The following is a 14,762-nucleotide window of genomic DNA, read 5'->3' as shown; positions in this document are numbered from 1 at the left end:
CATCACAGTACATTTCTCTAACAAAAACCCAATGACTAGTCTCCAACTAAACAATATCCATAATTAAGTTTGACTTGGAAAAATTTGTATTTTTGGATGTCTACATTACCCCTAATAACACTTACTTTGGGTCTCTCACTTATTATGTACATTTATTTTACATTATTTCATTCAATTAAATGTCTTCAAATACCTTATGGGGATTTGGAAAAAAAATTTAAATGCCATGATTCCCATGCATTTAATAACAAATATTTACATGATACCAATGTTCCTTATATAGTTGTTTTCACATTATGCTAATAGGTAAATTTCTGACGACGCGACCCTAATTTTCTATGTAATTTCTCCCCAAGTGTGTAAATTGACATTTATGCCCTTGTTTGCAAAGTGACATGGACATGATTATGCAGCTTTAAATTATTTTTCTTGCTATAATAATTAAATAGTACTCATTATTACAAATATGTGAGTGTGAGTTAGACCCGAATTTGACCTGTAACGAAAAAGTTACGTTACGTTAAAGTACGTTAACAACGGGTGGAGTGGTACACGTGTTTGTTAATTTATCAGTGTTGGAAACACTGTTTTTGATAAGGAGGCAGATTTTTGTGTACAATTTATTTTGCCAAACCTTATCACTTTTCCTTTTTAAAACTGGTCCCGTGTACCCATTTCCATCACCAATCAATTTTCACTCCTCAATTTTCTTACCCAACCAGACAACTTCCTTCACTTTTCCACCAATAAAAAAAGCTGTCAGTCTCTCTCTTTCATCTTCTTCCTCTTTCTTTCTCACCCGTACCTCCCTCTTTTTTGCAACTGCAAGGACCTTCATCAAATACTCACAAATCGAACTTAAAAATACCACCATTGTGATCCTCTCATCCTCACGAACCTAACTGTATAGACCGATCTTGAAGTGGTTGAGTTTTGACTTGCCAATTTGGAAGCTTTGACTCAAACGAGTTTGCTTTGACGTGATCCCGACTGAGTTACAACGTTTTGAAGGTTGTGGGAGCATCCACACAACTCCCTGGAGTTCCTAGGCTAAGTTTGCAGTGAAGACAACTTCGAGAAGCACGGTTTCAAGGAGTTGAGTTTTAGGCTGAAACTTGCAACGCTTTTTCAGGCCATTTTCTGTCCATTTTTTGGCTTTTGAAGGCTATAATATTGTTCTTCTCCTTAAGAGCTTCATTTCCATATAAAGTTAGTCCAAAATGGTTGAGAAATAAATAAGTTATATGAGTTTGAAAATTTTGCAGAAACCGGCCATTTTTTCTAGAATCTAGCGAAACTAGATTATGGCGGCGGAAGGTGAGAATCATCGGAGAAGATGAAGAATATTCCGTTAAAGTTGACGGAATATTCTAACGACGTCAGGTAACGACGTTAGGTTCCGTTACTATTTAACGGAATATTCCGTCCTGTCTTTTGTCAGTCTCTGCCAAGCGTGTGTCTGTATGTGGCTGCACGTGTAGCCTTAGGTTGGGCTATGCGTGAGGGCTTATCCGGCCTCTAGTCGATGAGTGTTTGACATGTGCGGGTCCGTGACTTTGAGTAAAACATTTTTGTATATTCAAACCTTCCATTTGAGCAAGATATGGGGAGTTTTTCCTAGCTTTTTTGTATATGTGTTAATTAAGTAATTATTATTAGTTGTTTCACATATAGGGGAGAATTATCTTGGGACGTACGAGGACAAGTGAGGCTAGGGGGCTACGATCCATTGACATATCAGTGAGTGGGCATTTTGTTTTCGTATATATGTATATAAACTTTATAGTTTCCACAAATGCTTTTAAATTGGTTTATGCTTATATGCCATGATTTATTTAATTTTAAAAATGATGTTATGTGGTTGAGATTTATATATTGTCATGGCATATTCATATGCATTTTACTTGCTTTTAAATGTTGCATTGTGTGAAATTGTAAAATAATCCTACGGGATGTGCATGTAAGTTCTAGTAAGTATATTATACTATTTGGAATCATTGAATCGTTGTAGCATGCATATATTCATGTAGTCTACTCATCATTGCTGCACCCCAGTGTTAGTGCTCGCCCTGGGCCAGAGCCAGTCTTTCACGTGATGTTCACCTCTCACACCACATGCATGCCTTGGATCCAAGTAGGTACTAGTCTTGTCATACAGGTCCTATTAGGCTACTTTGACTCATAGGTGACTACGATTGTCGCCAGTCTTCACGTGATCGTAGCACTAGAGCGTATGTATATATATATATATATATATATATATATATATTACACCCAATCCTATCATACAGGTCGCATTATGCCACTGTCGTGATATCGTGATTTGGCATGCTTTTGGATTTACTGCTGTGTTGCATTTGATTTCATACCTATACATAGTATGACTTTCTGGAAACTATACATGTTTTACAGCGAGGGGTTAGTATGTTCGGAAAATAATTGTGTTTTACAAACCTTTATTTTTGTGCCCACTCATCCTTCTATTTTTTGCCCCTATAGGCCCTAGATAGCCGACTTACTCTATGGCACACGAGGATCACCCGACGATTTTGACATATCTCTATTTAATGTAGGAACCGTTTCCAGTTGTGTACTAAGTATTTTTCTAGTTTCCACTGCATTATTTGTCATCTATGCTTTGAACATTTGTATTCAATGGGTTTTACCCACTATTGCGCACTCACTTTAGTAATTTAAATAAGTTCTAGTTTCAGTTTTAATTTATCCACATTTTTACATCATATACATTTTGGTTACGTCACCTTCAGGTGACGACCAGCATGCCTTGACTCCGGTCGGGGTGTGTCAGTTTGGTATCAGAGCATAGGTGCAGTCTTGTATTCCTCGTATATGCTATATGTCTTAATAGTTTTTTATCACTTATGTCACCTTGTAGAGAGCCATGTGTCCATTATGAGACTAATTTTTCTAATTTTGGGCAACTTGGAGAGGCGATTGCCAGTGACATTCAATCCACACTTCATCTTCCCCAAATGACTACCTTGGAAATAGTATCCCACCTTCAAATAAATAATTTCTTTGGCAATGAGGGAGCTGAGAAATATGAGATTTGGATTGATCATGTTGAGAAGACTTTCTGAGTTATGCAGCAATAGTGGAACCTCCTATCGGAGAGATGGGTCGAGACAACGACTTGGTTTTTCTGTATGGGAGAAACTTCATGGTGGGCTCAGGAGTCACGCCTGTTGTCTGCTCAAGATGCCATGGATTGGGATGTCTTCATATGCCTATTTAAGGCTAGGTTCACACTTCCGAAGTACAAGGATCGGAAGAATGAGGAATTCACATACCTAAAGCAAGGGAAGATGTCAGTCACAGAGTACCATCGAAAGTTCACTGACTTATCTCGCTATTGTCACGAGATCATTTGGAATCCCAGGGAGATGCTCCATTACTTTAAGAAGGGGACTCACAAGAGATTGCGTTCTTTGGCGACCTCTACTTCTTGCTCTACCTACCAAGAATTCTTTGAGGTTCTGCTTCGGGTTAAAGATTCCAAGAATGCTCTCGATGATGACGATGAGGAAGAGGATAATAATAATAATAATGCTCAGAGGAATAATAACAAGGGCAGTCCTTTTTTGGCCCTAGAAAGACGCAGAATTTTAAGCGAAGTGGTAGTAGTTCTGGATCATCTAGTGGTGGTTTAAATTCCAATATGTCACGAAGGGGTGGCAAGGCCATAGGTAGTTCCCGCTTCCAGAATCAGAGGAATCCTAGCAATACTGGTGCTCCGTTCTATCACAGATGCAATAACCGTTACTTCGGTGAGTGCAAAAGTGGAAGTAATGGATGCTATACTTGCGGTCAGATGGGGCACAAATCTAATCATTGTCCGCAAAGTTAGCAAAATCAGTCTCATACTCTACCACCTGCAGTCCATTTCCAGCATATTTAAGAACCTGGTGCTTACACGCCGATAGGTTATGGGGATGCTTTTCATTATTAGGGTGACATAGCTCAGTATCCAGGAGGAGCATATTAGTACCCACTAGATCCTTATTACCAGATGGTTATCCATAGTACCAGGGGCTATATGCCGTATCATGGCAACGGATTACAGTGGTATACCGGGGGACAATCCCAGAATCTTGGGGTAGCTTTTAGCAGAGGCGCATCGACCAGACAACCTAATCTAACAAATCAAGGTCGAGGTAACTAGGGACGCGACAACCAGGGAAACAGGGGTCGAGGAGGCTAACAGCAGGCACATAGTCGTGTCAATCATATCACCTTGCAGGATGCGTAGAGTAACCCTGACTTGATTATGGGTACATTGAATGTTCTTGGTTATTTTGCTAGAATATTAATTGACTCAGGTGCTACACATTCAATTATTTCCCATATGTTTGCTCAAAAGACTCAACCACACCCCATTTCCCTCAGTTATGAGTTAGAGTTCTCAATGCCTAAGGGTGAAGTTTGTTATGTTGGTTGGGAGTATCGAGGATGTACCATTCTTAACGATGATGTCATGATGCCAGCCAATCTTGTTCCTTTAGATATTGTTGACTTTGATGTTATCTTGGGCATGGATTGGTTACATTACAATTATGCTAAGTTGGATTGTTATCAGAAGATTGTTACCTTTCATCGACCGGGCATGCCTATTGTCATGTTTGTTGGTAAACGTAGCGGTCTGAAACATGGAGTTATCTCTGCCATGAGGGTAAAATGGTTGTTGAGGAAGGGTTGTCAAGGCTACTTAGCTCATGTAGTGGCAACTGAAGGGACTTCTGCTCGTGTGGAAGACTTTCGAGTAGTCAGACACTTTCCTGTTGTTTTTCCCAATGATTTACCTGGCAGACTACTAGATCTTGAAGCGGAGTTCACTATCGACCTAATTCCAGGTACCGATCCCATTTCTCAAACTCTCTATCGCATGGCTCCTGTTGAGTTAAGAGAATTAAAAACCCAATTGCAAGAACTTGTTGAAAAATGGTTTATTTAGTCGAGCACTTCTCTTTGGGGAGCTTCAGTCTTGTTTGTAAGGAAGAAAGATGGAACTTTAAGGCTTTGTATCGATTATAGACAGTTGAATTGGGTGACGATTAAAAATTGTTATCTGTTGCCTCGCATCGATGATGTTTTTGATCAGCTTCGTGGTTCTTGTGTTTTATTGAAAATCGATCTAAGGTTCGGTTACTACCAGTTGAAGATCAGAAGTGAGGATGTTTTGAAAATAGCCTTTCGGAACTCGATATGGTCATTATGAGTTTCTTGTGATGCCATTCAGGTTAACTAATGCTCTAACATCCTTTATGAACTTGATGAATCAGGTATTCTGTTCGTACCTTGACAGGTTCGTAATCATCTTCATCAACGACATTCTGGTATACTCCAAGAGCGAGGCTGACCATGCTAGACATCTACGTCTGGTTCTGAAGAAGCTAAGGGAGAATCAACTGTATGCTAAATTCAGTAAGTGTCAATTCTGGCTGGATCATGTGTCTTTCATGGATCCCTAAAAAGTAGTACCAATGGAAAACTGGGAGCAAGTTTTCTTGGCCTTGCTGGTTACTATCGACGTTTTGTGAAAGACTTCTCAACCATAGCCCTGCTTCTGACAAGATTGACCAGGAAAGAAGTTAATTTTGAGTGGAGTGATGATTGTGAACCTTTCCAATAGTTGAAGTACTGTCTCACTCATGCGCCTGTCTTGACACTTCTGGTTGACAATGGGAATTTCGAGATCTACAATGACGCCTTTCTGAATGGTTTGGGCTGCATGTTGATGAAACATGGAAATGTGATTGCGTATGCTTCATGGAAGTTAAAGCGCCATGAGATGAATTATCCTACTCATAATCTCGAATTGGCAGTTATTGTTTTTGCTTTGAAAATTTGGTGGCACTATCTTTATGGGGAAACGTGTCAAATCTTCACTGACCATAAAAGCCTCAAGTATATCTTTACTAAAAAATAACTCAATCTTCGGCAGCGTACATGTATGGAGTTGATCAATGATTATAACTGCACTATTGAGTATCACCCTAGTCGTGTGAATACTGTAGCTGATACTCTCAGCAGGAAATCTCACGGCCGACTTAATGCTCTTTATGCATGTTGTGTTCCTCTTCTCATTGACCTAAGGTCTACTAAAGCGGCCTTAGAAGGTGATCAACATAGAGCTCTACTTGCCAACTTTCAAGTCAGGCTAGTTTTGTTAGATCAGGTTCTTAAGGCCCAGATGAACGACTCAGAATCGCATGAGTTAAAACAGGTAGTGTTGGATGGAAAAATGGGAGATCTCAAGATTCAAATGCCTGATGGTATGCTTGTGCAAGGCGATCAGATGTATGTACCAAATGTGGAAGAACTGAAGAAAGAAATACTCGATGAGGCGCATATTTCGGCTTATGCTATGTATCCCGGAAGTATTAAGATATATCATACTATCTGACCTTTCTGCTATTGGCTGGGAATGAAAAGCGTAATTGCTGAGTATGTGAGTTGTTGTTCAGTCTATCAGCAGGTCAAGGTGGAAAGAAAGAAACCATTTAGGTTGCTATAGCCATTTTTGATACCCTAGTGGAAATAAGAAGATATCACAATGGATTTTGTGTATAAGCTGCCTTGTACACGAAATGGCTATAACAATATTTGGGTGATTATTTATTGGCTTACCAAGTTAGCACACTTTCTACCTATTCGTGAGAACTACTCATTGAGTCGGTTGGCCGAACTTTTGGTCTCTGAAATCATCAAGTATCATGGTGTTCCGGTTAGTATCATCTTTGACCGGGACCCCATATTTACTTCAAAGTTCTGGGTGGCTTTCTAAGAAGCTCTAAGATCAAGATTACTCTATTGCACCGCCTATCAACCTCAGACCGACGAGCTATCAGAGAAAACTATGCACACACTGGAAGAAATGCTGAGATCTTCGGTCCTGCAATTCGAAGACAAATGGCACAAACGCTTACCGTTGATAGAATTTGCCTACAATAATAGTTTCCATTCTAGCATTGGTATGTCGTACCCCGCTGTGTTGGTTTGAAGTCAGCAAAAGCGTTTTGGTGGGCCTAGAGATCGTGGATGAGACGACACAGAATATTCAGGTGATAAAGGCTAACCTGAAAGCTGTACAGGATCGACAAAAAGTATAGCCGATCAATAGAGTATACAAGGTTAGAGATTGGGTATTCTTAAAGTTGTCGCCATGGAAAGGCTTGGTACGATTCGGGAAGAAAGGGAAGTTAAACCCTCGTTACATTGGACCGTATTAGATCATTGAGTGAATTGGTGAAGTTCCTTACCGACTTGATCTACCTTCAGAGTTGTCAAGGGTACATAATGTGTTCCACGTGTCCATGCTACAAAGATATGTCTCTCATCCATCACATGTGATTCCTCCTTAGCCGTTAGAGATCAACCCAGACTTGACTTATAACGAGGTTCTAGTGACTATTCTTGACTAGAAAGACAAAGTCCTCAGGAACAAAGACCGTTCGTATGGTGAAAGTCTTATGAAGAAACCACTCAGTTGAGGAAACTACTTGGGAGACAGAAGAGCGCATGCGAGATTTGTATCCACATTTGTTCTTTGATTGATTTCTAGCAGTGTTGAAGTTTTGGGGACTAAATTTTCTTAAGGGGGTAGGTTGTGATGACCCTACCCTAATTTTCTATGTAATTTCTCCCTGAGTGTGTAAATTGACATTTATGCCGTTGTTAGCAAAGTGACGTAGACGTGATTATGCAGCTTTAAATTATTTTTCTCGCTATTGTAATTAAATATTACTCGTTATTACGAACACGTGAGCATGAGTGAGACCCAAATCCGACCTGTAATGAAAAAGTTACGTTATAGTACGTTAACAACGGGTGGAGTGGTACACGCGTGTGTTAATTTATCAGTGTTGGAAACACTATTTTGACAAGAAGGCGGATTTTTGTGTACGATTTACTATGCCAAAATCTAAAGAAAAAAAAAACTTATCACTTTTCCTTTTTAAAACTGGTCATGTGTACCCATTTCCCTCACCAATCAATTTTCACTCCTTAATTCTCTCAACCAACTAGACAACTTCCCTCACTTTTTCACCAATCAGAAAAGTTGTCAGTCTTTCTCTATCATCTTCTTCGTTTCTCTCTCACCCGTACTTCTCATCTTCAAGAACCCAACTGTATAAACCAATCTTGAAGTGGTTAAGTTTTGACTTGCCAACTCGGAAGCTCCGACTCAGATAAGTTTGCTCCAACGTGATTTGGGTTGAGTTACGACATTTTGAAGGTTGTGGGAGCATCCACACAGTTCCCTAGAGTCCCTAGGCTAACTTTGGAGTGAAGATAGCATCGAGAAGCACTGTGTCAAGGAGTCGAGTTTTAGGCTGAGACTTGCAATGCTTTTTCAGGCCATTTTCTGTCTATTTTTGGGATTTTGAAAGGTATAATCTTGTTCTTTTCCTCAAGAGCTTCATTTCCATATAAAGTTGGTAAAAAATGGTTGAGAAATGAAGAAGTTATATGAGTTTGACAATTTTCTAGAAACCGGCCACTTTTTCTAGAATCTGGCGAAACCAGACGGCGGCGGCGGCGGAAGGTGAGGATCACCGGAGAAGACAAAGAATATTCTGTCAAAGTTGACAAAATATTCTAACGGCGTTAGGTTCCGTTACTATTTAACAAAATATTCCATTAACTTTAATGCAATATTCCCTATCTTCTGTTAGTCTTTGCCAGGTGTGTGCTTACGGGTGGGTTGGGCGGTGCGTAAGGGTGCGTCCGGCTTTGGCTGGCAAGTGGTTGGCATGTGCGGGTCCGTGACTTCGAGTAGAATATTTTCATATATTTAAACCTTCCGTTTGAGCAAGCTATGTGGCGTTTTTCCTATCTTTTTCGTATATGTGTTACTTAAGTAATTATTATTAGTTGTTTCGCATAAAGGGGAGACTTATCATGAGGACATACTAGGACAAGCGAGGCTAGGGGGATACGATCTATTGACATATCAGTGAGTGGGCATTTTGTTTTCGTATATATGTATATAAACTTTATAGTTTCCACAAATGCTTTTAAATTGGTTTATGCTTATATGCCATGATTTATTTAATTTTAAAAATGTTGTTATGTGGTTCAGATTTATGTATTGTCATGGCATATTCATATGCATTTTACCTGCTCATAAATGTTGCACTATGTGAAATGCTAAAATAATCCCAAAAGATGCACAAGTAAGTTCATGTAAGTTTATTATGCTATTTGGAATCATTGAATCATTATAACATGCACATATTCATGTAGTTTGCTCATTGTTGCTGCACCCTAGTGTTAGTGCTCACCCTAGGCCAAGGCTAGTCCTTCATGTGATGTTCACCTCCCATACCACACGCTCACCTTGGATCCAAGTAGGTGCCAGTCCTGTCATACAGGTCGCATAAGACGACTCCAACTCATAGGTGACCACGATTATCGCCAGCCTTCACGTGATTGTAGCACTAGAGCGTATATATATATATATATATATATATTACACGCAGTCCTGTTGTACATGTTGTATTAGGCGACTCCGACTCGTGTGGTAGCATAGATTAATGAGCAAATTAGGTCAGTCGTACAGGTTGCATTAGGCGACTCTGATTGGTATGCTATCATAGCGTGTTGAGCATTTGATTTCACTTATGCCACTGTCATGATATTGTGATTTGGCATGCTTTTGGATTTACTGCTGAGTTGCATTTGATTTCATACCTATACGTAGTATAATTTTCTGGAAACTATACATGTTTTACAGCTAGGGGTTAGTATGTTCGGAAAATAACTAAGTTTTACAAACCTTTATTTTTGTGCCCACTCACCCTTCTGTTTTTCGCCCCTCTAGGTCCTAGATAGCCGACTCACTTTGTGGCACGCGAGGATCACCCAGCGATTCTGACATATCTTTATATAATGTAGGAACTTTTTCCAGTTGTGTACTACGTACTTTTCTAGTTTCCACTGCACTATTTGTCATCTATGCTCTGAACATTTGTATTCTATGGATTTTACCCACTACTGCGTACTCACTTTAGTAGTTTAAATAAGCTCTAGTTTTGGTTTTAATTTATCCACTTTTTTACATCATTCACACTTTGGTTACGTCACCTTTAGGTGACGGCCAGCATGCCTCGACTCCGGTCGAGGTGTGTCAAAATTAGTATATCCTACAAATATAAAAAAGTTATTTGATTAAAAAAATATCAATATTTTAAATATAACTTAGGTGAATTATTTTGCACAACATATATATAATAACAATATAAGTTCCTAGTAAATTATGTAATGATACATGCAAAATAATTTACCTACAAAATAAATAAATATTTTTTATCCAAAATTAATTCAATACCAATATTTTGCAAAAAAAAAAAATATAAAACAATTAACCTACATGCAAAATAATTCACCTACAAAGTAAAAGAATGTCGATTGATTGCACACTCTATATAATAATAACACATGAAAAATAATTTACCGACAAAATAAATAAATGTTTTTAGTTGATTGATTCAAAATTAATTAATTATATATTATTTTACATAAAAATATAGATAAATTATTTGCACGTGTTGTAGATGTCACATCTCGGCCCAGACCCCCACCACATCCCAGGCTTAAGTCCGCCGTAGCACGATATTGTCTGCTTTGGGCCCCGACTATGCCCTCACGGTTCTGTTCTGGCAACTCATATGAGAACTTCCTATTGGATCACCCATCATAGGATTGCTCTCACGCGAACTCGCTTAACTTCGGAGTTCTGATGGAACCCGAAGCCAATGAGCTCCCAAAAAGGCCTCGTGTTAGGTAGAGATGGGAATATATATATATATATATATATAAGGCTTATAGGATCCACTCCCTTGGGCGATGTGGGATGTTACAATCCACCTCCTTTAGGGGCCCGACGTCCTCGTTGGCGCACATCCTGCCATGGATTGGCTTTGATACCAATCTGTCACATCCTAGCCCGGGCCCCCACCACATCCCGGGCTCGACTCTGCTGTAGGATCCCTCACCGTAAAACCTGTATAATTTCCCAACAAATAGAATATATACATATCTCAAAACCATGCTCAGAATAGTAATATTCAAAAGTATGCCATGCCAACTATCTTAAAATAACTGAATAAGTAACTCAGGTGAATTAACTCATGAGAAATAACATATCATCCGAATCCACCTAAAGTGGTCTGTACGGCTGAATCTATAGTTCAACAAGTATGCCTGCACACGAGTTGGAACCACCTAAACTGATCTGTACGATAGGACTGGTGTAAATAAATACGCTCTAGTGCTACGATCACATGAAGACTGTGTGAATAATCGTGGGTCACCTACGAGTCGAAACCACCTATAATGGTCTGTACAATAATACTGTGCACCTAACTTGGATCCAAGGTGAGCGTATGGCGCGGAAGGTGAACATCATGTGAAGGACTGTGCCCTAACCACGAGCACTAACACTGGGGTGCAGGTTTATGAGCTCTCAACACATTTCAAATAATCATCAATTCACATAAACAATCTACAACTCACCTGGTACTTACCTGAGCGTCCACAACTTCAAATCACATTTATGCATACCATACAAATTCATAGTCTAAGCATAAATTAATAGGCATGGCATTTCAAAACATAATTTCATTTAAACACATTTTCTGGGAAAAATACCAAGTATATAAGTATATATTGAAAACCAAAAGCCCACTCACTGATATGTAGAAGGGTCGTAGCCCCCAAGTCTCGCTTGATTACACTCGTCCTCTAGATAGGTCTCACCTACATGCAAAACAACTATATAAACGTTAGTTTAAAGCATATAACCAAAACTAGGTAATAACTTCTCTTACATTGCTCAATTGGGGTGTTTGAATATACCAACATGATCTACTCAACCCCATATTTTTAGAAAAAATTTCCGAGCTCCCACGTGCAGGCACGTGTCTGGCACGTTGGACGGAAACCCTAACTGTGTTAGGGAATATTCTGTTAAAAATCAGCATATACCTTTAAATATACCTGACGCTGTTAGCAATATTCAATCAACTTTGATGGAATATGCTCCTTCTCCTTCCTTGGTTTGCCGGAGTCCGGCGTCGGCCACCGCTGCTATCGTCGAATTCTGGAAAATTTTCAAATCTTCAAATCTTCTTCATTGCTCAACCAAAATTCATGAAATTTGCAACAATTTGAAGCTTAGGATAGTTGTTGATGAAGAATCATCAAGCTCGACCTACTAGGGCGACTACTATGCCTCAAACACAATATAGCACAAACCAACGCCCAAAATGCCAAAAAATGTGTGGTAGGGGCGGCCAGAAGCCACCTCGCGAAGGTCAACAGAGTTAAGGCCCAACCAAGGGAGGAAATAAAGCTATAAACGCTCAAACCTTGCTCTCAAGGCCCCAAACTTCAAGAATAAGGGTAAAGCACCTGAAACCATGGATGTGGATATGTGTTATCACTGTGGTTCAAAGGACCATTGGTCCCGTGTTTGCCGAGCTTCCCAAAAGGTTGTAGCTGAATATAATTCTCATCGTAAAAAGTTTGAATCAAACTTCGTGCAAGTGGACGAACCGAAGACTACAAAGATTGAGGTTTCTGACTTTTAAGAGGATATGACCCCTATGGAAGATAATAATATTAGACATAAATAATTTTAGTTACTTAAAATTGCACAATGGGGTTGAATTCCACCTAGTGGCCGAACCCCACCTTTGTTTTTTGGTTGATTTTTGAACAATTTTCCTTTATGTTTGGATTATTTGTTGGTGATTTGTTTTGGATATTAAGTTTTCATTAATTACCATCCTTGAATAAATGAAATTATTTTGAGTTGATATTCATTTTTAGAACATTTATGCATGTGACCGATTCAAATTAATTTTTCATTCTAAGCATGACTAGTGGGGAAATTAGTTGTCTAGCAAATAATGTAACCACGCACACAGTTTTGTGTGAACACATCTAACCTGATAGAAGGATACGGTAAGGCAAGTATAATGTTGTCCAATGGTACAATCTTAACCATTTCTGAGGCACTTTATTCTCCACGTTCCAGAAGAACGTTGTTAAGTTTCAAGGACATTACAGGTAACAATTACCACGCTGAAACCCACATAGAAAACAGAGTTGAATTTTTGTGGATAACTTCTTACGAATATGGCCAGAAGTGTATTTTAGAGAAGATTAAGCATATCCCGAGTGGTCTGTATACTACGACCATAAGCCCCATAGATTGCCACTATATGGCGGACCGTACTACTGGGATCATGCACGAAATTACACTTTGGCATGATCGTTTGGAACATCCTGGACGAATAGCAATACGCCGTATTCTCAAATCATCACACGGGCATCCATTAAGCCGAAGTTTAGGTTCGATCCAAGGAATCGCATGTCAAACATGTTCTATTGGAAAGCTTATTACTAAGCCTTCTTATGACAAGATTCGTTCGAATCCTCCCATTTTTCTACAACGGATTCAGGGGACATTTGTGGACCGATTCACCCTTCCTGCGGACCATTTAGATACTTTATGGTTTTGTTTAACGATTCCACACGTTGGTCACATGTGTGCTTGTTGTCCATAAGGAATGCTACATTATCCAAATTGTTGGCTCAGGTTATCAGGCTCAGGGACCACTACCCTGATTATTCGATCAAATCTATTCGATTGGATAATGCTGGAGAATTCACATCTAAAACTTTTGATGACAATTGCATGTCGGTTGGGGTTGAGGTTGAACATCTTGTACCCCATGTTCACACCCAGAACGGCTTGGCAAAAGCTTTTATTAAGCGCTTACAAATGATTGCTCGATCATTGGTCATACTTACTAAGCTTCCGATCATTGCTTGGGGCCATGCAATATTGCACGCAACAAAGTTGGTCCACCTAAGGCCTGTTGCGACATAACCATTTAGTGCCCTTCTGTTGGTTATCGGATATGAACCTGACATATTGCATTTGCGCCTTTTTGGTTGTGCGGTATATGTGCCGACCTCGCCGCCTTTACGTACGAAAATGAGGCCTCATCGAAGGATGTGAATTGATGTCGGATATGATTCTCCTTCGATTATTCGTTACTTAGAACCTTTGACATGCGATCTGTTTACCGCTCATTTCATGGATTGTCACTTCTATGAAACAGTCTTCCAGTCGTTAGGGGGAGATAAGAACATCAACGTTCTTGAAGAACGACATGAATTATTGTGGACGACTCCCACTTTGTCTCATTTAGATCCCCGCACCGTTCAATTTGAAACTGAAATACATCGTATATTAGATGTCCAAAGCATAGCTCAGACCATGCCAGATGCTTTCACCGATCTAGCACGCGTTACAAGATCACATATTCCAGCTACCAATACGCCTGCAAAGATGGATGTACGACGGACTTCCATCCTGGAGGCCCGGGATGCCAATCTTGGTAACTCTACATAAAAGTGTGGCACACCTCTTGGTTCAAAGGATTCACACTCCCGGAAGAGGAAATCCATAACACAAGGTCCCAAAGAGCTTACCGTGAATCTGACTATCACTTACTCATTTTATCAAACTCATGAGGAAATTCTAGATTATGGAAACGTCCTTGAAGAGACAAATCCTCCTCCCAAGAATCGTGAGATTTCGGTCTATGATGCTAGCTTAGATTATATGTGGCATAGAAATGAGATGATTGTTGACGATGCATTAACATTTGCAGCAGCTACTGAGATCATGTTGAGCGATGATATTGAACCGCGTTCCGTTGATG

The 14,762-nt window shown here is 39.6% G+C and overlaps 1 protein-coding gene across 1 annotated transcript; it reads left to right on the top strand.

Annotated features, from left to right (window-relative positions):
• The first annotated feature begins 4,426 nt into the window (after positions 1 to 4,426).
• LOC139198083 (uncharacterized) lies at positions 4,427 to 6,424 on the top strand. Its single transcript, XM_070826342.1, has 4 exons — positions 4,427 to 4,962; positions 5,258 to 5,354; positions 5,651 to 5,848; positions 5,963 to 6,424. The coding sequence occupies exons 1-4, from the start codon at positions 4,427 to 4,429 to the stop codon at positions 6,422 to 6,424; spliced, it is 1,293 nt and encodes a 430-aa protein (XP_070682443.1).
• Positions 6,425 to 14,762: the final 8,338 nt, after the last annotated feature.

Source organism: Malus domestica, chromosome 08, assembly GCF_042453785.1.
Source record: "Malus domestica chromosome 08, GDT2T_hap1".
Taxonomy (NCBI): domain Eukaryota; kingdom Viridiplantae; phylum Streptophyta; class Magnoliopsida; order Rosales; family Rosaceae; genus Malus; species Malus domestica.
This window is presented reverse-complemented; position numbering and strand designations above follow the sequence as displayed.

Coding starts and splice junctions, on each gene's coding strand:
- LOC139198083 (XM_070826342.1), top strand. CDS start 4,427: ATGCCTAAGGGTGAAGTTTGTTATGTTGGTTGGGAGTATCGAGGATGT. Junction 5,355..5,650: donor TCTTCATCAACGACATTCTG/GTATACTCCAAG, acceptor CCTTTCCAATAG/TTGAAGTACTGTCTCACTCA. Junction 5,849..5,962: donor ATCTCGAATTGGCAGTTATT/GTTTTTGCTTTG, acceptor AATCTTCGGCAG/CGTACATGTATGGAGTTGAT.